Source organism: Haematobia irritans, chromosome 4 (genome assembly GCF_050003625.1).
Source record: "Haematobia irritans isolate KBUSLIRL chromosome 4, ASM5000362v1, whole genome shotgun sequence".
NCBI classification, from domain to species: Eukaryota; Metazoa; Arthropoda; class Insecta; order Diptera; family Muscidae; genus Haematobia; species Haematobia irritans.
Window position 1 is genome coordinate 8742895 of NC_134400.1, and position 23004 is coordinate 8765898.

The following is a 23004-nucleotide window of genomic DNA, read 5'->3' on the forward strand; positions in this document are numbered from 1 at the left end:
AAGAAAATTTTGGCAAAATTTTGTATAGAAAAATATTTTGACAAAATGTTCTATAGAAATAAAATTTTAACCAAATTTTCTAAAGAAATAAAATTTTTACCAAATTTTCTAAAGAATTAAATTTTGACAAAATTTTCTATAAAAATAAAATTTTGACAAAATTTTCTATAGAAATACAAATTTGGCAAAATTTTCTATAGAAACACAATTTTGACAAAATTTTCTATAGAAATATAATTTTAACAAAATTTTCTATAGAAATAAAATTTTGATAAAATTTTCTATAGAAATAAAATTTTGACTAAATTTTCTATAGAAATAAAATTTTGACAAAATTTTCTATAGAAATTCAATTTTGACAAAATTTTCTATAGAAATATAATTTAAACAAAATTTTCTATAGAAATAAAATTTTGACAAAAATTTTCTATAGAAATAAAATTTTGGCAAAATTTTCTGTGGAAATAAAATTTTGAAAAAAAATTCTATAGAAATAAAATTTTGACAAAATTTTCTATAGAAATAAAATTTTGACAAAATTTTCTATAGAAATAAAATTTTGACAAAATTTTCTATAGAAATAAAATTTTGACAAAATTTTCTATAGAAATAAAATTTTGACAAAATTTTCTATAGAAATAAAATTTTGACAAAATTTTCTATAGAAATAAAATTTTGACAAAATTTTCTATAGTAATAAAATTTTGACAAAATTTTCTATAGAAATAAAATGTTGACAAAATTTTCTATAGAAATACAAATTTGGCAAAATTTTCTATAGAAATAAAATTTTGACAAAATTTTCTATAGAAATAAAATTTTGACAAAATTTTCTATAGAAATAAAATTTTGACAAAATTTTCTATAGAAATAAAATTTGGACAAAAATTTCTATAGAAATAAAATTTTGAAAAAAAAATTTCTATAGAAATAAAATTTTGAAAAAAAATTTCTATAGAAATAAAATTTTGAAAAAAAAAATTCTATAGAAATAAAATTTTGGCAAAATTTTCTATAGAAATAAAATTTTGACAAAAAATTTCTATAGAAATAAAATTTTGGCAAAATTTTCTGTGGAAATAAAATTTTGAAAAAAATTTCTATAGAAATAAAATTTTGACAAAATTTTCTATAGAAATAAAATTTTGAAAAAATTTCTATAGAAATAAAATTTTGAAAAAATTTCTATAGAAATAAAATTTTGACAAAATGTTCTATAGAAATAAAATTTTGACAAAATTTTCTATAGAAATAAAATTTTGACAAAATTTTCTATAGAAATAAAATTTTGACATATTGAAATCCATACCCAATTCCAATTAAAAAAATCGTTATTAGAATTGTATCATTTATTACAAAAATCACTACATAACTATAATCAAAATAAATAGACCTCTTCAATGGAATACCATTTCGAAGAGCTTTTATCTTTTAAACAAGTCTTCTTTTCCATTACATTGTACAATAAAGCGGCAACATTTTGTAACTCAACAATTTCACGTTTATACGATTGGAATAATGCATGCCATTTAAAGAGGAGCTCAATCAATGTCATATCTTTGGATAGAGCCAACTTTTGGAAATGTGAATTGAGTAGAACACCAAACCAACGTAAAATTTGCATTTCAAATTCTGTGCTATTCTCCCATAGAGATGGACGTTCTTCAAATTCTTCATCCGAGTTTAACATAATAAATAAGTGATGAAGTAATAAAACAACTTCGTTATATTCGACATCTTGTCTAATATACAATTCCAAATTTTCAGCATCGAAAGAACAGGCCAATAGGACATTTAGAATGTCTCTTACTTCACTTGGTTTTCTGGAAAGTTTAGCATCTTCTTCTTCTTGTTCCACATCACTACTACTTTCCACATCCATTTGATTTTTATTTTCTTCTGCATATTTTTTCAATATAAAATTCAAAGTTTTTGATAAAATTTTCTCGGATATATTTGTATAGCGTCTAAGACACACACCAATGTCTTGTATAATATCGGCCTTCATAAGAACGGTTAGTAGTTTTTCCGAAATCTCATGCTCACTGGCACCTGTATGCTCCAATTGTTGGGCTATCAGTCGAATTTCTGGACATGTAAACCCCTTATCATTAACGTTTGACATCAATGAAATCTGTACACTGTCCGTGGTATCGTCTTGCAATACATCCACATGTAAATTCATTTGCTTTAAAGCTATTAGTTCTCTATCGAAATCTTTAGGATCCACATAGGGTATGGTCAAACCATCTGCTTCTTCGAATTTTGGTAGTTTTTCATTATCTTTTTGAGATTTATTTTCATTGTAATGGGTTTGTATTTCTGTTGTATATTGTAGGCATTCCTCCATTAAATCCTCTTCGTTGATGTGCTCGATCTCTATGGGGGTTTGATAATCATTGCAAATCTGTGTACCCACCAATTCTGACAGTACTTCCTTGAGCACTCTATACTTGACAACTGATAGATTTTGTCCCATAGCCAAAATTATATGGTCCCTCACAGACCACAGTTTTGAGAAGTTAAAATAAACTTTGAAAAATTGTTTTGTTTTCACCACCTTATATTGAGTGTTGTAAAGTAATAGCGAGGCTCCTTCTTGACCATGATTGGCACCATAGATGGCAACAAAATGCTTAGAAACGCCCATAACTGATAGGGGACTATCAACCTTAAGTTGGGTTAATAATGAAACAAAATTTCCCGGAGAACGCTCAGGATAGACATCATCACCAAGAGGTAGAAGAAATATACGCTTATCAGACCCTGGAAGAAAACATACAAATATCATCATATAAAAGCTATTAGGACCAAATTGTTCTAATATTTTAACAGGTGAGAAAAAGTTTAATGCCATAATACAAAGTCGGTCTGGAGTTCGATTGTATCTTTTTATGGGAATATTCTATAGGATGATACCATTCAGTTGGAATTTGCCAAATGGTCCTATGAGGTAAAAATCTGTATTGTTGACTTTATTAATCTCATCCCATTACACCTTTCTTTTTTCGTTTTTCTATTAGAATAAACTTACAATTTTGGATAATTACAGGTGGATACTTACATATGGTCAATAACATTGGAATTCCATCACCTTCAATAACAGCAGCTCCAGCCACATTGACATTTAAGTTCTCCCTTACCAATTTGAATTTTTTAGGCTCTTCAGCAACACCATCTGTTGGAGTCAAAGCTAAGCGAACCAAATGATAATCCCCATTTATGTTGTTGCGCCCAAAATATGTCAATATAGGATTGCCATTGACCATGAAATGTACACTAAGATCTGAGAAACATAAATTCGATGACAATTGAGCTATGTTGGCGGTTATATCTTCCTTGCGTGATTCAATGGCCGCTGCCAAGAGTTCACATGATCCATCGCTATAAAGAACAAATGTATCTTCCTTGGTGCTAACCAGATCCACAATGTATTTCTGGAACTGTTGATAACAAAGCCATAAAAATCAAGTGAACATTTTGGGATGTTATACATACCTTCAATTTCTTGCATTTATTGACGTCCGAGGTATTTTCATCCCAGCATCTTAAAGATTTGTTACCGAATACCCCCACATATTTATCGGATTTCCTATCATAAACCACCTTTGAGGATAACTTCTCCAAAACAGACCAACTGCGAATTTGCTTTTGTGTAGAAATCTGCAAAGAAACCAAAATCACATTTACCAATAATCACAGGAAAATTTAACAAATCTCTGTTGCACTCCTTCACCTTAATGATAATGATGATATTTTTACCCAATGTTGTTATGATATTGCCTTCATCTTTGTCCGGCGATATTCCCAGAAAATCTTTAGGTTCCGGTATGGGACATAAATTGAAATAAGTAATAAACTTTGTCATAATATTAATATCTGAATATCAAAAAAACTAAATGTTGTTGCACGTTTCAGAACATGGAAATATTTTGACATAAAGCATAACATGTGTTACACAGAGTCGTTTCTACACTATCGATGTGTTACCACAGTGCATATAATTCTCTTAAGAATGCGGATACAACAGTTCGCCTTTGGAAGAATATGTAAAGGTGAGTACTATGTTCGTATCTTTCACCAAAACACTAAATTACAAGTACAAAAATCTATATGAAGACGATTTTATTTTTATAAAGTCTTGTGGCATAATGAATGGAAAATATCTAAGGAATTGATTGTGAACCATTTTATATTTATAATTTAATTAATTTAAAAAAGTAACCGTGAAAACAAGCTGGTTTTCAGCTTGAAAACTAAACATAGTACTTAGCTTAATGTCCAAAAATATTCCTTGCGATTCCGTTATCAATAATCGTTATTTTGCTAAGGGGCGGTAAGCACCTCTAATGAAATTTGCTCTACTCATAATGCGCTTTACAGACTATCAGTTATTCCGAACGACAGTGCTCGTTTCGAACATATCCCATATATTGTGCACATTATAACTTAAAGGTAAGTACTATGTTCGCTTTTCGTTGAAATTTTCGTGGTTACTTTATTAAAACAGTTCAATATAAAGCAGACAAATTAACACAATTGATGCGTAGTTTCTTGTTCCTCTAGATTTCGGCAAGACTTTACAGGAATAAGTTTGTTTTCATTTATAATTTTGATTATTTAAGGAAAAGTAATCGCGAAAATAAAGTGGTTTTCAACTCGAAAACCGAACATAGTACCTACCCTAAGTCCGAAGGCATAATCGATACTGCTGCATGTTTATGGGATCGATAACACATTTTGATTATTTAGTCATCGCCGACAAGTCGTATCGATCCGACACACTGTAAGATTCTTTACAAACACCGACATTCCGTCCGGAATAACTGATAGTCTGTAAAGCGCATAATAAATGAATTAGTGTATTTCTTAGGAAAAATTTCCGTGGGGCATTGTTATCGATTGTTTCCATCTTGCTCTCATATGAAATTCATGGCAAACTGTGTTATTGGTACACAGAATATTCGAATTTGTTGATGTTTGTTGTGTTGGGTAAAACAAGACGGTGTAAAAGAGGCTAATTTTAAAACAGCTGTTATTGAAAGAGATATTGGCACCTGCTTCCACATTTATTCGATACCTGGTAACCCTATCTGTCGACGTTCTATTGTTTTCGTTTATAAATTTGTCAAGTCGTATAAATCTGTAAGTTTGTCCAGCATGGGTGGAAAAACTAAACAAACCCAAAGGACCAAAAACAATGCCAAGGTAAGAACTTTCATTTGCAAGTGATATCTAAAAAGATTTAAAATTAATCGAGTTTCAAATTGGTGGTGTCGGAAATTTGTGAATCATATTGTTGTGTGTTGTTTGTATGTGCTCCAGGAGTGTGTTCATCAAAGGTAAATTGGAAAAAGCAACACGCAGGGTAGATGTATTATTTTGATCATGAGATTTATTATATCATTGCAACATTAGTGAGTGTCTCGGTATTTTGAAAGTGTGAGGTCCCACTAATGGAGTGAGGTCAAATTTGCATCACATCAATTGCAATCACAGTCATCTACCAGGATGGATTTAACCCAAATGATCCAAAACTCTCTTATATGGAGACTCTGCTGTAGTTTATAAGATTCAACATTCCTAACATACTCGGAAGAGAAAGGAAAGACTTATGTGAAACCTACCATCTTTCACCATATCAGTGACTGAACACAGTGGTGGCATCACTTTACCCGTTTTCCAGATATCGGGTAGATCTCGACATACAATTGTAATGTATCACTGATTCAGAGGCCACAAATGCCATCTATTATTCGCAGGATGGCCAAACACCCCGGAGAGCAACTCATTTCGTCACAAATTTTAATTATATTTCTCTAATTTAAGTTTTTCTTGAACTCGAATGATTTATATGCGATCACTTTTTCAGCCTTCCAGTTCTGCTCGTAGTGCTGAGCTCTTGGGTACGACCACATTTGTTGGTTTCTCTGCCCATTCTGATCTGGGCCTAATACCTTTTGTACCTGGTTTTGGAACTGTCGAACAAATGCCCGAAACTTTTGATGCCAGCATTTCCACACCATATCAACTGACTTTGAAGAAAATGTCGAAAAAAGATCCTATGACTAAGAAAAAGGCTCTACAAGAGTTCATAGATTTAATCAATACATCAAATATGGATGAACTCAAAAATATTCTACCATTGTGGCCCAAATTCTATCAAAATTTAGCCACAGATCCTGAACACAGTGTACGTGAATTAAGTCAAACTGTTTTGCAAATTTTAGTTTCGAAGTGTAAAAAAGCAATAGCCCCTTATTTGAAGCAGCTAGTGCCCACCTGGTTGAGTAGTCGTTTTGATAATTATGCTCCTGCCGCCAGTATAGCTACTAGCAGTTTTACAGAAACATTTAATGCTAATCGGACACGTGAAGTTTGTCTCCATTGTCAAGTGGATATTATTGAATATGCAATGCGAAATTTAACATTTCACACTGCAGCAACGTTGTCTACGGGTAAAAGTTTGACACCGGAGGAAGCAGAACAAAAATACCAACGTGTAGTTGTTGGCAGTTTAAGGGAGTTGTCTTTCTTTGTGGAGCATACTCAACAGGCTGAAGATCACAGTCAAATCAAAGAGTTGTTGGCGAAACTTATATCGCATCAAAAATTCTTCAGTTTTGCAAAGAACAAATTGAACTCCATCAAGTAAGTATTGTGGAAGATTTAACAGTTGACATAAACGCCATACAAACATCGACATTCCCATTAGTAGAAAGTTAGGGTTTCGACTTTTGGATCCATTGTGAAATGGTTGCATTTTGACAATTTCTATATCATCAGCCTGATATAAAGGAATCTGAGAGGTTTCACTATACATAATTTATAATTTTTCCTATGTTTACATTATCTCCCAATAGGGTTCTAATGATACAAATTTAATGGAACCCAATATAATATATTTGCTTTAGTCTCTGATAATGTTTTACAGTAGTTAAGGGTTTTCGCGGATTTTTTACATTCCCGTGAAAGCGGACCTTTTTTAAATTTCGCGGGATCCATTCCTTCCTTTGATATGGTATCAATTTTGTACATTTGAACAAATTTAAAATATTCTAAACCTAGGTTCTAAGGCGCTATATGGAAACCTAATTGTATTTTATTTGAAAATTTTACATCAGGCAAAAAAGTATACATGTGAATAAGTTGTACAAATTTAGCCCATTGAGCACGTTAGAATCTAGACTAGGATGCATTCCTATGTATGTTGGACATATCCACATAGAAGATTACATTTTATTTCATAGTTTATTTTTTAGCCTAAACAACAATAATAATTAAATTGAATTTTATTATATTAAAATTAACTATAAATCACCCTTTCATGGTAATATTTCATATAAAATATTGTGAAGGGAAAGCAGGAGTGAAAATATGACAAAACATCGAATATTCCCAAGAAAACCCCTCAATTGTAGTAAAATTTAATTTCCTAATTTCACTTTTAGAAACAGATTAGTAATTTATTTATCAATTATTTAATTCATAGGGCTGCCTGGTTCGAGTTTATTTATCATTTACTACAAAGTCCTCATCTTCTGGAAATAGTCGAACAACATAAATCCCAAGTTATTGCAGTATCATTTCAAAACATTGATGAATCCGATCCATTGGTGGCCCCTCATGTTTGGGGTTGTATATTATTAATACAAACAAATTTCAAGGATTGGTAAGTTGCAAATTTTACAACGTGAAATAATACTGATCAAGATCTATTTGATAGGCCCCTTACCATAGATTTCCGAGAAAAAATATGGCCAAAATTCTCTTCCCTACTACGTAATGCTTTCAATCGTAATGCCAAAGCCATATGTCCCAACATTTTACCATTCTTTTCACAATTCTCACAAGCTACCACGGATCGTAGCGAGTATCATCAATATATACGGCAATTTTTCGATCTCCTAAAAACATGTATTGTTAGTGAGACTAACAATCTATCCAAACAGGATTGCATCATTATAATTAAGACCTATATTGAATGTTTACGCTATTTCAATCAAAAAATAAGCAATGCTTCGAAAACTGAAATATTACCTGAAGACAATGAATTGGTATTACACCTTTTGCAAGAGAATATAATGCAACCATTAAAATGGTGTTTGACCAGTACAAATGGTGTAACGGCAAGATATTTATATCAAAATATTTCCACTCTTATAGCATTCTTCGATAAACAACATGAAGATTCTCTTATATATCAGAAATTATTGGAAACATTTTGGCAATCACTATTTACAATAACCACAGAAGATTTAAAGCAACATGATGTTAGTGAATTGTATTTGGAAAGAATTATTGAACTTATCAATGATCTGTATGTAGCTAATCCTAATTTAGAGGAGCATAAAGTAAAATTTGCTGAAGTCTTGGAAGATGATGGAAACAACGCCGGTACGCCAGAATTTCCAAGGAAACCTAAAGATAATCTTAATGCTGCTGCTTTTAGGCAAAAAGAATTAAAACAATTGGTTTTGCAATTGTTACGCATGTGCATAGAGAAAACGGAACTGCTGAAAACATCAAAGTACATCAAGCACATACGGCTATTATGTAATATGTTTAACAATAAGGATTTCCTTGTTAAAATCACCGAAAATGAAAGTCTGGAGTCCTCATTGATGGCCTTTGTAAAATTACTAATCACATCTTTCTTGGATAATGAAGCATGTGAAATTGTAGTAGATGTTATTTTTGAAATTTTAAATAATATGGAAAAAGTCCAGCGATTTGAATATATCGATAAAGAACTCTTGAAGGTAAGTGAGTGATACACAATTTACATGCAATAGGGCTTCCAATTTGCCATTACAGATATTAATTGAGGTTGTATAATTCTCAAAAATAAAATGTAAATATATGTTTGCTTTCGTAAACAGGGTAGAAATAGACAAATGCCGATCATAGAAGAAAATTTTACCAAAAAAACTACCAAACAAAAATATCTTAACAGGTTGGCTGATAAGTCCCCGGTCGGACAAATAGATGGCGTCGCTAGTATTAAATGCATATTATTTTTATATAGTACCAACCTTCAAATGATTCGTGTCAAAATTTGACGTCTGTAAGTCAATTAGTTTGTGAGATAGAGCGTCTTTTGTGAAGCAACTTTTGTTATTGTGAAAAAACTGGGAAAAAAAGAATTTCGTGTTTTGATAAAATACTGTTTCATGAAGGCAAAAAATACGGTGGAAGCAAAAACTTGGCTTGATAATGAGTTTCCGGACTCTGCCTCAGGGAAATCAACAATAATTGATTGGTATGCAAAATTCAAGTGTGGTGAAATGAGCACCGAGGACGGTGAACGCAGTGGACGCCCGAAAGACGCGGTTACCGACGTAAACCTTAAAAAAGTCCACAAAATGATTTTGAATGATCGAGATAGCAGAGGCCTTAAATATATCAAAGGAACGTGTTGGTCATATCATTCATCAATATTTGGATATGCGGAAGGTCTATGCAAAATGGGTGCCGCGCGAGCTCACATTTGACCAAAAACAACAACGTGTTGATGATTCTGAGCGATGTTTGCAGCTGTTAACACTCGTAATACACCCGAGTTTTTCCGTCGATATGTGACAATGGATGAAACATAGCTCCATCACTACACTCCTGAGTCCAATCGACAGTCGGCTGAGTGGACAGCGACCGATGCGTGGAAAGTCTCAACATTCCGCTGGCAAAGTAATGGCCTCTGTTTTTTGGGATGTGCATGGAATAGTTTTTATCGATTATCTTGAGAAGGGAAAAACCATCAACAGTGACTATTATATGGCGTTATTGGAGCGTTTGAAGGTCGAAATCGCGGCAAAACGGCCCCATATGAAGAAGAAAAAAGTGTTGTTCCACCAAGACAACGCACCCTGCCACAAATCATTGAGAACGATGGCAAAAACTCATGAATTGGGCTTCGAATTGCTTCCCCACCTACCGTATTCTCCAGATCTGGCCCCCAGCGATTTTTTCTTGTTCTCAGACCTCAAAAGGATGCTCGCAGGGAAAAAATTTGGCTGCAATGAAGAGGTGAACGCTGAAACTGAGGCCTATTTTGAGGCAAAACCGAAGGAGTATTACCAAAATGGTATCAAAAAATTGGAAGGTCGTTATAATCGTTGTATCGCTCTTGAAGGGAACTATGTTGAATAATAAAAACGAATTTTGACAAAAAAAAATGTGTTTTCTTTGTTAAACCGGGGACTTATCAGCCAACCTGTTATTTTGCAAAATTTTATTTCTATAGAAAATTTTGTCAAAATTTTATTTCTATAGAAAATTTTGTCAAAATTTTATTTCTATAGAAAATTTTGTCAAGATTTTATTTCTATAGAAAATTTTTGCAAAATTTTATTTCTATAGAAAATTTTGTCAAGATTTTATTTCTATAGGAAATTTTTGCAAAATTTTATTTCTATAGACAATTCTTGCAAAATTTTATTTCTATAGAAAAGGTTGTTCAAATTTTATTTCTATAGAAAATTTTTGCAATATTTTATTTCTATAGAAAATTTATGGCAACCGTGGTCCTATATCTATTTATTTATTTAATTTTCTCTTTGTTATTCATATTCCGTATCACTTTGTTTTTATCTAGATTCCCCATCATTTTACGCAAACCTTAGTTCTACAAAGATTACTTTCACATCCCTTATGTATTGAACCGGAAGCTCGCCATATACTGTCTCAGCCAAAGGTCACAGATATTATAAGCAAAGTTTCGCAGGATGTAGTGAAAAATAATTCAAAGGATCTATTTAATCTTTTGCATAAATGTTTCTTCGAAACGGATACTGGTGACATTTTAATAACCAGTGATACGGTCAATAAAATACTGTTGACACTATCAGAACCTTTAATTAGCTCCGCGGAGGAGGAGGAGGTGGAAAACGAAAAAGAAGAACACAAGATCTCTAGTAATACTGATATTGATGCATGTGCTAGTTTTATAGCACAAATTATGCCAGTTGTATGCTCAAAGCAAAACTCATCACTTGAGGTTAAGCATGAAGTATTCTTACGCCTATTTAAATTTAGTATAGAAAGATCGGTTAACGATTACATATCCGAAGATACCCTATGGGAAATAACAACTTGTTGGCAAGATTCTTTATCAAGCGAAGATATTACAATCGATGATCAATTGTTACAAAAATGTGCATATGTTATAGCTCGACAAGGAGAAAAGAATACTTTATCTTCTACCAATATTGATTCCATAGCCGAAGCTTCCTCGAAGTTTGTTACATGTTCTACGGAAAATATCGAAGATGACAAAGAACGTTATGTGAGAATAGATAAAATTCTACAAACTATCATGGACAATGATGCAACAGCTGAACAGGATCTATTCAATGTTTGTTTATTCCTGGAATCTTTAAAAGATTTGGCAACACCTAACACATGTTTTACTCAAGATGTAAGGAGTTTACATGATTTACAAGGAGTTTTGCAAAAATCCTTGCTTAACTTTTCGATATTAAGCAAGCTAGTTTGCTGTAAACCCCCCGCCCAATATCAAGAGAAATTGGAAATCAATGACGAAGAAATAACCGATGATTACTGTGATCCCAATGAGAATTTATTGAAGGTTTGGTCAGATTATTTACAAAATGAGCTACTTAGATATATTAACATAGCTGCTGCCAGTGATTCATTGGTAAATCTATGTGATAATTTAGATGGACGTCAGCAATCCTTGTGTTTAGAACTCTCCGAAAAGGTCCAGTCTCTATTACGCAATTCTGGGGAATTAAGTGTAACACTAAAAGAAAGACTCTTAGAAGAGGCGGCAAAAGAAAAAGATATTACCTATTGCCGATCTTTGCCATATCTGGTGAATATCCAACAATATGCCCAATTTGAGGAAAGTGGATATCTTTTGTTAGCTGAAGAATTACAAGAATATTTTGCCGCTCAAAAATCATTCAAAGCCTATATAGCTACGCTGCAGTACCTACTACCAAAACTGGAGGCAAAAACCATAGACATGCAATGTCCCATAATGCGTTGTGAATTCGATGATATATGGATTAAAGCGGCTATGTTTCATTGTTTAATAGAGAATAATTTCTGCTCATTGTACAATGATAAATCAGATCAAAATATAATAACAGTTGCGGTACAATTTATTACGGAACATTCCGATAAATTGCATACAAAAAAGGAATTGTTCAGCTATCAGAGGTAATTTTTCACAAAATAAAAATAATTGCAAATGCAAAACATTGTCGCATTGGGTATATATTAAAAAATATATATTTGTTACTAAACTGATGTTGAGAGATGTTTCGTTTACAAAAACCAAAAAATAATCCTCAATATTTAATTTATTAAAATCTTAATTGCATATGAATAAATTAAGCAATTAAAACAATAATTAATTAAATTCCGCGCAAAAAAATCACTAATATTTTTTTAATAAAAAACTACTTAACCATAGTATATTTGGCTCCCCATCACGAAATTAGTTGATCCAATTAATTTTTTAATTGAAATATTTTCTATCACGAAAATAATAATAACAATCTCAGTTTTAATTGAACATTAAAAAAATAATTGATTTCATTAACAAATTTCTGTTAATTTTTTTATTGATTCAATAAAAATTTAATTGATATTGATTGCACAACTCCATTATTTTTTTCATTAAAAACGAAACTTTTTTCAATTACTTTATCGAACTTTGTGTTTTTAGTTTGATTTTCAGTTAAAAATTAAAAAAAAAATCCATCACTTTTTTAATTGATTTAGTCTTCCGAGTTTGATTAAAAAGTTAATTGTATTAATTAATTTTTTAATTAAAAACTTTATTTTTTTCCAATTTAATTTTTCAATCATTGACCTAATTAACTTAATGTTGAAAAAAGTTAATTGTATCAATTATTTTATTAAATAAAAACATTTTTAACTTCAATCAACTTTTTAATTGGAAATATTTGGTGATATTTTTCTGTGTGTATTTATTTTTTACAGAGGTCTTTGTCAATAACCAAATATCTTTTCATCATTTTCCCAATAATAACACCCGTGCTTATCATATATGTAATTATAAATTTTCTTATTTTGTTTTAGTGAAATAGCAAAACAAGAATACGAGCATGTTCTTAATGCAGTCGAATATTTACGTTTGCTATCCTGTGTTATAGAACGTATTCCCTACCAATTGACTATTAAAAATTGGGATGTTATACGTATTGGTTTGGGTCATTGGATATTAAGTGTTACAAAATCACTCGATTATGCTCTCGAAAAGACAGATAAGAAAGTAAATTTTTTTCCAAATGTAAATTTTTCCACTATTAACCATAATTTTTTATTGCAGTCATTATATTTTATTATGCATGTTTTCAAATTGTTCTCTTCACTGACAAAATTCTTCAATGAAGAAAAACAAAAAAGTTCTACGGAACTTGTAAAGAATGTCCATGATGAATGGTTGGAAGTGTTCTCACGAGATGTTTATCTAACCCTATTTAAAACTTTCTATCGCATATGTCAATTCCAAGGTAGGTAGTACACATGAAATCGGAAAGATCTGCACTTTTTTATTTATACCAAAAAAAAAAATACAATTTACAGACGTACCAAGCAATTTCCAAGATTGCTGGGAAATATTTCTAATTGAACTAACCACAACTATGGAATTCATGGATTTTGGTATTGTCTATACGGTAAGTTACATTTTATATTATTCTTAATTCAAATAATGTACATCCAAAGATCTCTATCACAGCAAAAAAATAGATATTTCACAACCAATCTTAATAATTAATGTCTGTATTAATTTTTATTTATTGTTTCAATTTTTCGTTTTATTTTATGCCTTTTTATAGTTCTGTAAGACCTCTAGTCAATTAACTCTGGATAATGTTTGCAATTTTCTGCTGAAAAATCTTTCGTCTTCCATTCATTCGATGCGCACTTTCAGTATTTCCATGATGCGCAAATTGACACCATATTTTGTGGCTGATGATATTGAAATGTATGACATTAAATCGGAACAAATTGACAAGGATGAACATAAAACGATGAAATGGCATTTCCTAAATCGTTTTGAAGATTATATGGGACGTTATGAAATGCCAATAAGAAAATATTTAAATGAATTTAGGTAAGACTTTTTATTGTTTTTTTATTCAAATTATTATTTAACTTAGTAAAAACACATTTTTTTGGCTTCAATTACCATATAATCACAGAAACAATACCACCAAAATATTTTCAATTAAAAAGTTAATTGAATCTGGAGCCACCATGGAAATTATTGATTTTTTTTAAATTAAAAAAATAATAAAAAATTTAAAAATTAAATAAAAACACAATGTCAATTAAGAAATGATTTAAATAGTTAAGTCTTTAATTAAAAAAAAAAATAATTGATAAAATAATTTTTTTAATCGAATTAAGAACACAAAGTTAGTCAAGGAAATTAGTGAAAATGTTCGCGATTTTTGTTAAAAATTGTCAATAACAATCAACAAATTTAATCGATGTCGATTACAAAACTCAATTAATTGTTTAACTGATTTAATTAATTAAATCAATAAAAAACTGAGTTTTCCACATTCGACATCAATAAAATATTTGATTGAATCAATTATAAAATTAATTGATCAACTGACTTTTTAATCATTTTTGGTAAAAATCCAATTAAAACAGTACAGACATTTCAATTAAAAGAAATAATTGGATCAATTAATTTCGTGATTTAATCAGACATTGTTTTTGTGTGAATATTTAATAATACATCGAGCCTGCAACACGGTTGTCACAGTTGGTAGAATTCTACCAAAAATGGTAGATTTTTACTGTTTGGTAGATTGGTAGAATGCTTGATATTTTTGTAGATTTTGCAAAATATTCCTCTCTAACTGTGAGGTACTATACAAATTTTCTATAGAAATAAAATTTCGAAAAAAAATTTTATAGAAATAAAATTTCGAAAAAAAATTCCATAGAAATAAAATTTTGTCAAAATTGTCTATAGAAATAAAATGTTGACAAAATTTTCTATAGAAATAAAATTTTGACAAAATTTTCTATAGAAATAAAATTTTGACAAAATTTTCTATAGAAATAAAATTTTGACAAGATTTTCTATAGAAATAAAATTTTGACAAAATTTTCTATTGAAATAAAATTTTGACAAAATTTTCTATAGAAAAAATAATTGACAAAATTGTCTATAGAAATAAAATTTTGACAAAATTTTCTATAGAAATAAAATTTTGAAAATTTTTCTATAGAAATAAAATTTTGACAAAATTTTCTATAGAAATAAAATTTTGACAAAATTTTCTATAGAAATAAAATTTTGACAAAATTTTCTATAGAAATAAAATTTTGACATAATAGGATTTTTTTGTTTGGTAGTTTTTTTGGTAAAATTTTCTCCAAATGTTGGTAGATTATTTTGGCTAAAGTGGTGACAACCGTGGCCTGCAATTAAAAATATATCTCCGTGATAGATATCTCATTATAAGCATTTCATAAAATACGCCTATTAATGTTATTTCTTTCTTTCTTTTTGCAGTTTTAAATTAACTGAATTAACCGAAATGAGTTCTCTAAATAAACACGAAGCGTTTTCTTACCTTATGTTGTGGGATTGCATAATATATGCATGCGCCAATTCACCAGTTGCTTTGCGTTCTGTTTACACAACATTTTTGCATGAAAACAAATATGAAGAGGTGGGTTTAGACTTAAGATCATAATCACAAACTTTTAATTTTTTGACAAAATTATGTGTCTGAATTTTCTTCTTTTAGAATTTATTGCACTTCTTATTCCGTTGTATGCCAGTGGAAATACTAAAAAATCACAATACCAAACAAATGAATAATGATATATTTAAGGGTCTAACATGGTCACAAATAAAAGGTAAGTGTGTGCAAAAAAAGTAGCAATTCAATATTTCCCATGAATCTTGGTGTTCCGCTATTATATATTCCATGGAATTTAATTTATTTTGTTTTTGTACCTCAGATTGATTATTATTGGGTTGTGGTGCGATTTTTAATTCCTTCCTCGCAGCAAATTTCATCAGAACCACTTGTACATGATATATAATCGCCTACAGGCAAAAGTGTTTGAACTTCAGGTTCTGATATACCCATCTGTGGCTGTGCCGCTTGTGGTAATTCAGCCACATGTATGTTTAGGTTCGATATGAATTTATTAATCCATACGGCCAAATTAAAAGCCAAGATTTTTTGATATTCTCTCAAATTGTCAGTAGTATGGAATTCTTTATCTATGAAAAAATAGACGTAAATATTTCACCAAATGTTTGAAATACTAAAAAACTACCAAACAAATAATTTTATTTGGCAAAATTTTATTTCCATAGAAAATTTTGTCAAAATTTTATTTCTATAGAAAATTTTGTCAACATTTTATTTCTGTACAAAATTTTGTCAATATTTTATTTTCATAAAAATTTTTGTCAAAATTTAATTTTTATAGAAAATTTTGTCAAAATTTTATTTTTATAGAAAATTGTGTCAGAATTTAATTTTTTTTTTTTTTGAAAATTTTGTCAAAATTGTATTTATAGAAAATTTTGTCAAAATTGTATTTATAGAAAATTTTGACAAAATTTTATTTTTGTAGAAAATTTTGTCAAAATTATATTTTTGTAAAAAAAATTGTCAAAATTTTATTCCTATAGAAAATGTCAAAATTTTATATCTATAGAGAATTTTGTAAAAATTTTATTTCTATAAAAAATTTTGTCAACATTTTATGTGGAGTAAATTTAGGTGACCGTGTTGGGCACATCTGAGAGGTTTTACTGTAGTTCTCTATGTAGAATTTTTCTATGTGAATTTGGTTTACCTGTAAATTCCTTAATATTCTCCAAAATTACTTCAACCAGCGGAGAACTATCATCCATAACAAATTGATCATTTAATAGAAATTCTTTCATTTCCTCGAATAAAACCGCGACAATTTTCTTTATCTGTATACGCTGTTTCTGAATGATCTTTCTTTCCAACTTTTGACAACGTAATTTTTCCATTCTCTTGGCCACTTTCTTTAAGCGCCTTTCCTCCTCCATCCATTCCAAAGCAGTAGCTATATTTGTATATTCAACTTTAGGCTTCTCTTCCAAATGCTGTTTCAAAGCCGATTTGTTTCTATGCGAAAGCAAATGCTTATAATGGGTCAGGGTGTGTAGCACATGCTTCATATCGGGAATAGCCAATTTATTAATTCTTGCTGTACAATTTGGCATTATAAATTTCTTTTGATAGAATCTTGGCATTTTACGTGGAGCAGCCTTATTTTCTTTGGGCGTGGCTAAATGTACTATATGCTCCTCTTTGCTTAGAACATCTCGATCGATTACGACATTACCACTATGATTGCAAGGATATTTGGGATTATAGCGAGGACATACACAAAAATATTTATATGTATAACGATGGGGTTTCTTTTTGGGTTTTTCATAGAAGACTTCTATGTTTTTGCATTTGATTTGCCTCTCCTGTAGCAATTGTTGTCTTGCATTTATCTCTTCTAGTACGGTATATGATGACCTCGAAGGTTTCAAAGCTATATCCAGTTCATTTGGGATTTCATTGAAATTTATAGGCATATTGCTTTTTTGAAGATGTTCACAATTACAATTTAGTTGAATTTTCTACGTCTTTTTCTTTCAAACATAAATTTTGGATTTTTTGATTTGAATATTTTAAAAAATTTCCGACTACTACTTTTAGATCACAATTTATCATTGGAGAAATACACTTGTCATTTATATACCGAAGTTTTGAGCAAATTACCAGCTGTGGTGCGTAAATGGTGGAATACAAGTCCTTCGCGACAAAAAACCTTTGTGGATACATTGACAACGAATTTTGTCTCGCCCATAATATGTCAAGAAGAATTGATGGCCATTGCGGGTAAAAAAGATAAACACGAAAATATGCAGGTAAGCTAAGAACAATTAACAACAAATGTTTAGAATCGAATAAGAAAGGTTCAAAGTTCGAGGTCGGGGTGAATCCTATGAATAATCCAGGATTGAAAACAATTTGGAGAAAATTTTACCAAAAAACTACCAAAGAAAATTATTTAGCAAAATTTTATGCCTATGTTATAGAAAGTTTTGTCAATTTTTTTTCTATAGAAAATTTTGTCAAAATTTTATTTCTATAGAAAATTTTGTCAAAATTTTATTTCTATAGAAAATTTTGTCAAAATTTTATTTCTATAGAACATTTTGTCAAAATTTTATTTCTATAGAAAATTTTGTCAAAATTTTATTTCTATAGAAAATTTTGTCAAAATTTTATTTCTATAGAAAATTTTGTAAAAATTTTATTTCTATAGAAAATTTTGTCAAAATTTTATTTCTATAGAAAATTTTGTCAAAATTTTATTTCTATAGAAAATTTTGTCAAAATTTTATTTCTATAGAAAATTTTTTCAAAATTTTATTTCTATAGAAAATTTTGTCAGAGTTTTATTTCTATAGAAAATTTTGTCAAAATGTTATTTCTGTAGAAAATTTTGTCAAAATTTTCTTTCTATAGAAAATTTTATCAAAATTTTTAATTCTATAGAAAATTTTGTCAAAATTTTATTTCTATAGAAATTTTTGTTTTTATTGCTATAGACAATTTGTGAAGTACCTCTTAGTTGGAGAGGAAAAATTTGCAAAATCTACCAAAACATCAAGAATTCTACGAATCTACCAAATAGTAAAAAATCTACAGGCAACCGTGATTATACCCTGCGCCACACTGTGGAACAGGGTATTATAAGTTAGTGCATATGTGGTGCAATGGTTAGCATGTCCGCCTTGCATACACAAGGTCGTGGGTTCGATTCCTGCTTCAACCGAACACCAAAAAGTTTTTCAGCGGTGGATTATCCCACCTCAGTAATGCTGGTGACATTTCTGAGGGTTTCAAAGCTTCTCTAAGTGCTTTCATTGCAATGTGGAACGCCGTTCAGACTCGGCTATAAAAATGAGGTCCCTTGTCATTGAGCTTAATATGGAATCGGGCAGCACTCAGTGATAAGAGAGAGGTTCACCAATGTGGTATCACAATGGACTGAATAGTCTAAGTGAGCCTGATACATCGGGCTGCCACCTAACCTATGGGCACCTACCTACCTAGTGCATATGTTTGTAACACCCAGAAGGAGACGAGATAGACACATGGTGTCTTTGGCAATTATGCTCAGGGTGGGTCCCTGAGTCGATCTAGCCATGTCCGTCTGTCCGTCCGTCTGTCTGTGAACATATTTTTGTGATCAAGTCTAGGTCGCAGTTTTAGTCCAATCGACTTCAAATTTGGCACAAGTTTCTGTTTTGGGGCAGAATAGAAACCTATTTATTTTCGCCCGATATGCACTTATATGGACCCAGAAGCCAAAGTTTTACCCTGAATTGCTTGAAATTTTGTACAAACATCACGCTTAGTCGTATAGATTTTAGAAGAAATTGGTTCGGATTTAGATATAGCTCTCATATATATCTTTCATCCGATATGGACCTATATGGCCCAGAAGCCAGAGTTTTAGCCCAATTTGGTTGAAATTTTGCACTAGGAGTACAATTAGTAGTGTAGTCAAGTGTGCTAAATTTTATTGAAATCGGTTCAGATTTAGATATAGCTCCCATATATATATCTTTCGCCCGATTTTCCGTCATATGACCACAGAGGTCAAAGTTGCAGTCCGATTTACGCGATTTTGCACAGGGAGTAGAATTAAAATACTTAGTATACATGTCAAACTTGGTTCAAATCGGTTCAGATTTCGATATAGCTTCCATATATATGTTTTTCCGATTTGAGCAAAAATTGTCAGAATACCCACATTTTCGCCAGTCGAAAACTTGTAAAAGTGACTAAAATCTTCCTTTGTTTCTAATACATATCTATCGACCGATAAATCATAGTACACTTTTGCGAAGTTGCCCCAAAATTGGTTCAGATTTAAAAGTTTCCCATATTTTGTTTTTTTTTTCCTAACATTGTGTTCCACCCCAGGGCAGTAGCCGACTTAAATTTAAAGTCTATAAATATTGTAGAACACATTTGACGGATTTGGTATGGTACCGAAAATGTGGATCAAGCAAAGTGGTGCAGGGTATAATATAGTCGGCCCCGCCCGATTTTAGACCTTCCTTACTTGTTGAAAATCCACAAATAACCAGAAAAGGCAAGTTATAGCTACGAAACTTCCCTTACAATTGGGAAAATTTTAAAGATCTGGAGCCCTTTAGCGACTTGCTATAGTTCCCCATTTATCGTGTTTGCGGTTCTGCAATCCAATATAATAAACTTGTGAGCTATTACTTCTACCCTATGAAATTTTTCTTAATTATTAGCCTCTTAAATATCCTTGAAATTTCCATAAAAACTAAAACAAAAATAACCACACATTTTCCCCACAAAAAATTAATACCAAAAAATCAATTTCATCTATTTAGGTCACCGTACACATGTCTACACGCGAAGTGCTGGCTGTTTATTCGATCGATGAGGCTCGCATGGAATTGGTAATTACACTTGCTTCCAATTATCCATTGGGTTCAGTGAAAGTGGATTGTAATAAACAAATTGGAGGACGTTCCTCTTCTCGTAATGTGGCTATGCAATTGACCATATTCTTAACACATCAGGTCCTACATCATAAAGTGAATTTTATTCATCCTTAATTCATGTCATATCTAATTTTTAGAATGGTACTATATTCGATGGTCTTGCTTTGTGGAAAAATAATCTGGACAAGAAATTCGAAGGTGTGGAGGAATGTTACGTCTGTTACACAGTAATACATCAAGACACATGTCAATTGCCTAAATTAACATGTAAAACATGTAAAAAGAAATTCCATGGACCGTGTTTGGTATGTATTTTCTTTTTCTTATGTTTATTTCTTATATTTATTTAAAATATTTCTATTTCTTTAGTATAAATGGTTTACGACCAGCTCTAAATCTACGTGTCCCATATGTAGAAATGTTTTCTAATTTCAACCCAACAATGAGCAACAATAATTTATGCATAAATTATTAAAATTAAATTATTATATATATAGAATGTATTTTCAATAAAGGATGTAATGTAATTATTAAAAAACAACTATTGGAAAAAATAAATGTGTTTAATTACACACAGAAAAAATGAGATTAAAAAGTCCCCCGTTCCGACACGTACACTAATCTCACACTGGTGTATCTGTCTAGACTAGAAACAAAATTTTCTATAGAAATACAATTTTGCAAAAGTTTTCTATAGAAATAAAATGTTGACAAAATTTTCGGTTAAATAATATTCTATATTTTTGCCAAGCTTGAGATCTTTTTGTTTTATTATTTATTTATTAAATTCATCACTCCTGATATTTCGCAATTTTCGCTGATTTACGAAATATCAGGACTGATGATTTGAATAAATAAATAATAACCCAAAAAGATCTCAAGCATTGCAAAAATACATACTATTATTTAAACAAAACAAGGTCGCATAAAAAACAAAATAACTCAAATTTTCGGTTAAGTAAAATTTTATTTCTATAGAAATAAAAATTTTGACAAAATATTCTATAGAATTAAAAATTTTGACAAAATTTTCTATAGAAATAAAATTTTGACAAAATTTTCTATAGAAATAAAATTTTGACAAAATTTTCTATAGAAATAAAATTTGGACAGAACTTTCTATAGAAATAAAATTTTGGAAACATTTTCTATAGAAATAAAATTTTGCAAAAATTTTCTATAGAAATAAAATTTCGACAAAATTTTCTATAGAAACAAAATTTTGATAAAATTTCCTATAGAAATAAAATTTTGACAAAATTTTCTATAGAAATAAAATTTTGACAAAATTGTACATAGATATCAAATTTTGCAAAAAATTTTCTATAGAAATAAAATTTTACAAACAATTTTCTATAGAAATAAAATTTTGCAAAAAACTTTCTATAGAAATAAAATTTTGCAAAAAATGTTCTATAGAAATAAAATTTTGCAAAAAATGTTCTATAGAAATAAAATTTTGCAAAAAATGTTCTATAGAAATAAAAATTTGCAAAATTTTCTATAGAAATAAAAATTTTGACAAAATTTTCTTTCAATCAATAGATCAAAAATTACATTTTCTGAATCGAAATTTGTCTTACCTTCTTGAATGTTCCGTACCTTTACAACAAAGAAGGAATGTTCCACCCGACAAAACCTGGTTCAATGGTAATATCATTGATCTAATTAAAAAAAAGATCATGCATACAAACGGTGGAAATGATTTAGAACTCCTGAGCTTCACGAGGAATACCGAAGACTAAGAGCGGTGACTAGCAAATCGGTAAAAAAGGCTAAGTCTGACTATTATGAAAATAAATGTCGCACTGCAATTGACTCAAAAAAGAAATGGGATATAATCAAAGAAGTTGGTATTGGTAAAACCAAAAACACAAGAATTGTCGGTGACCCAGATGATAGGAATGAAAACTTTATTAGTTTACCTTTTACAATACCATCAAGTAACCATCCACTTAATAATCTATCAGCATTACAAATGGACCATGTTTTTCCACAATTTTCTTGTTTCGAATTTAAATGTGTGAACTCTGCTGATGTCTTGGATGTCTGACGCTGTTGGTCTGGATAAAATTTATCCTAAATTCATAAAAGTGTTGTTGCCAAATTTACTGCTGCATATCACACACATATTCAATTCTATCATAACAACAAGTCAATATCCCATGGAATGGAAACAAGCAAAAGTAATACCGAACCCTAAACTGGGTACAAATAATGATTACGGGCCTATTGCAATACTGCCATTCTTGTCAAAAGCCTTTGAACGTCTCATACATAAACAAATCTGTGAGTATCTGGATCAAAATAAACTGTTAAATGCACGTCAATCTTGTTTCCGACCTAAACATAGCTGTGTGACAGCCTTGGTAGAAGTGGCGGAAAATATTAGATCTATCATTGACGAGGGATCATTGGCATTACTGGTACTTTTGGAT

General features: G+C 30.3%; 3 protein-coding genes across 3 annotated transcripts; 1 reads left to right on the forward strand and 2 right to left on the reverse strand.

Moving 5' to 3' along the window:
* Window positions 1-1331: 1331 nt before the first annotated feature.
* LOC142234175 (nucleolar protein 11) lies at window positions 1332-3962 on the reverse strand. The gene is made up of 4 exons (XM_075305261.1): window positions 3737-3962; window positions 3499-3663; window positions 3065-3443; window positions 1332-2766 (listed from the first exon to the last, which is right to left on the reverse strand). Exons 1-4 carry the CDS (start codon window positions 3866-3868, stop codon window positions 1379-1381), a joined length of 2064 nt encoding a protein of 687 aa, XP_075161376.1. The 5' UTR covers window positions 3869-3962; the 3' UTR covers window positions 1332-1378.
* Window positions 3963-5062: 1100 nt separating this feature from the next.
* Window positions 5063-21124, forward strand: Ltn1 (E3 ubiquitin-protein ligase listerin). Its single transcript, XM_075303491.1, has 15 exons — window positions 5063-5208; window positions 5873-6651; window positions 7493-7672; window positions 7727-8762; window positions 10595-12183; window positions 13072-13264; window positions 13322-13505; window positions 13579-13670; window positions 13833-14110; window positions 15533-15692; window positions 15771-15882; window positions 17727-17938; window positions 20453-20644; window positions 20704-20871; window positions 20936-21124. The coding sequence occupies exons 1-15, from the start codon at window positions 5161-5163 to the stop codon at window positions 20993-20995; spliced, it is 5283 nt and encodes a 1760-aa protein (XP_075159606.1). The 5' UTR covers window positions 5063-5160; the 3' UTR covers window positions 20996-21124.
* Rcd7 (Reduction in Cnn dots 7) lies at window positions 15698-17700 on the reverse strand. The gene is made up of 2 exons (XM_075303492.1): window positions 16840-17700; window positions 15698-16255 (listed from the first exon to the last, which is right to left on the reverse strand). Exons 1-2 carry the CDS (start codon window positions 17600-17602, stop codon window positions 15996-15998), a joined length of 1023 nt encoding a protein of 340 aa, XP_075159607.1. The 5' UTR covers window positions 17603-17700; the 3' UTR covers window positions 15698-15995.
* Window positions 21125-23004: the final 1880 nt, after the last annotated feature.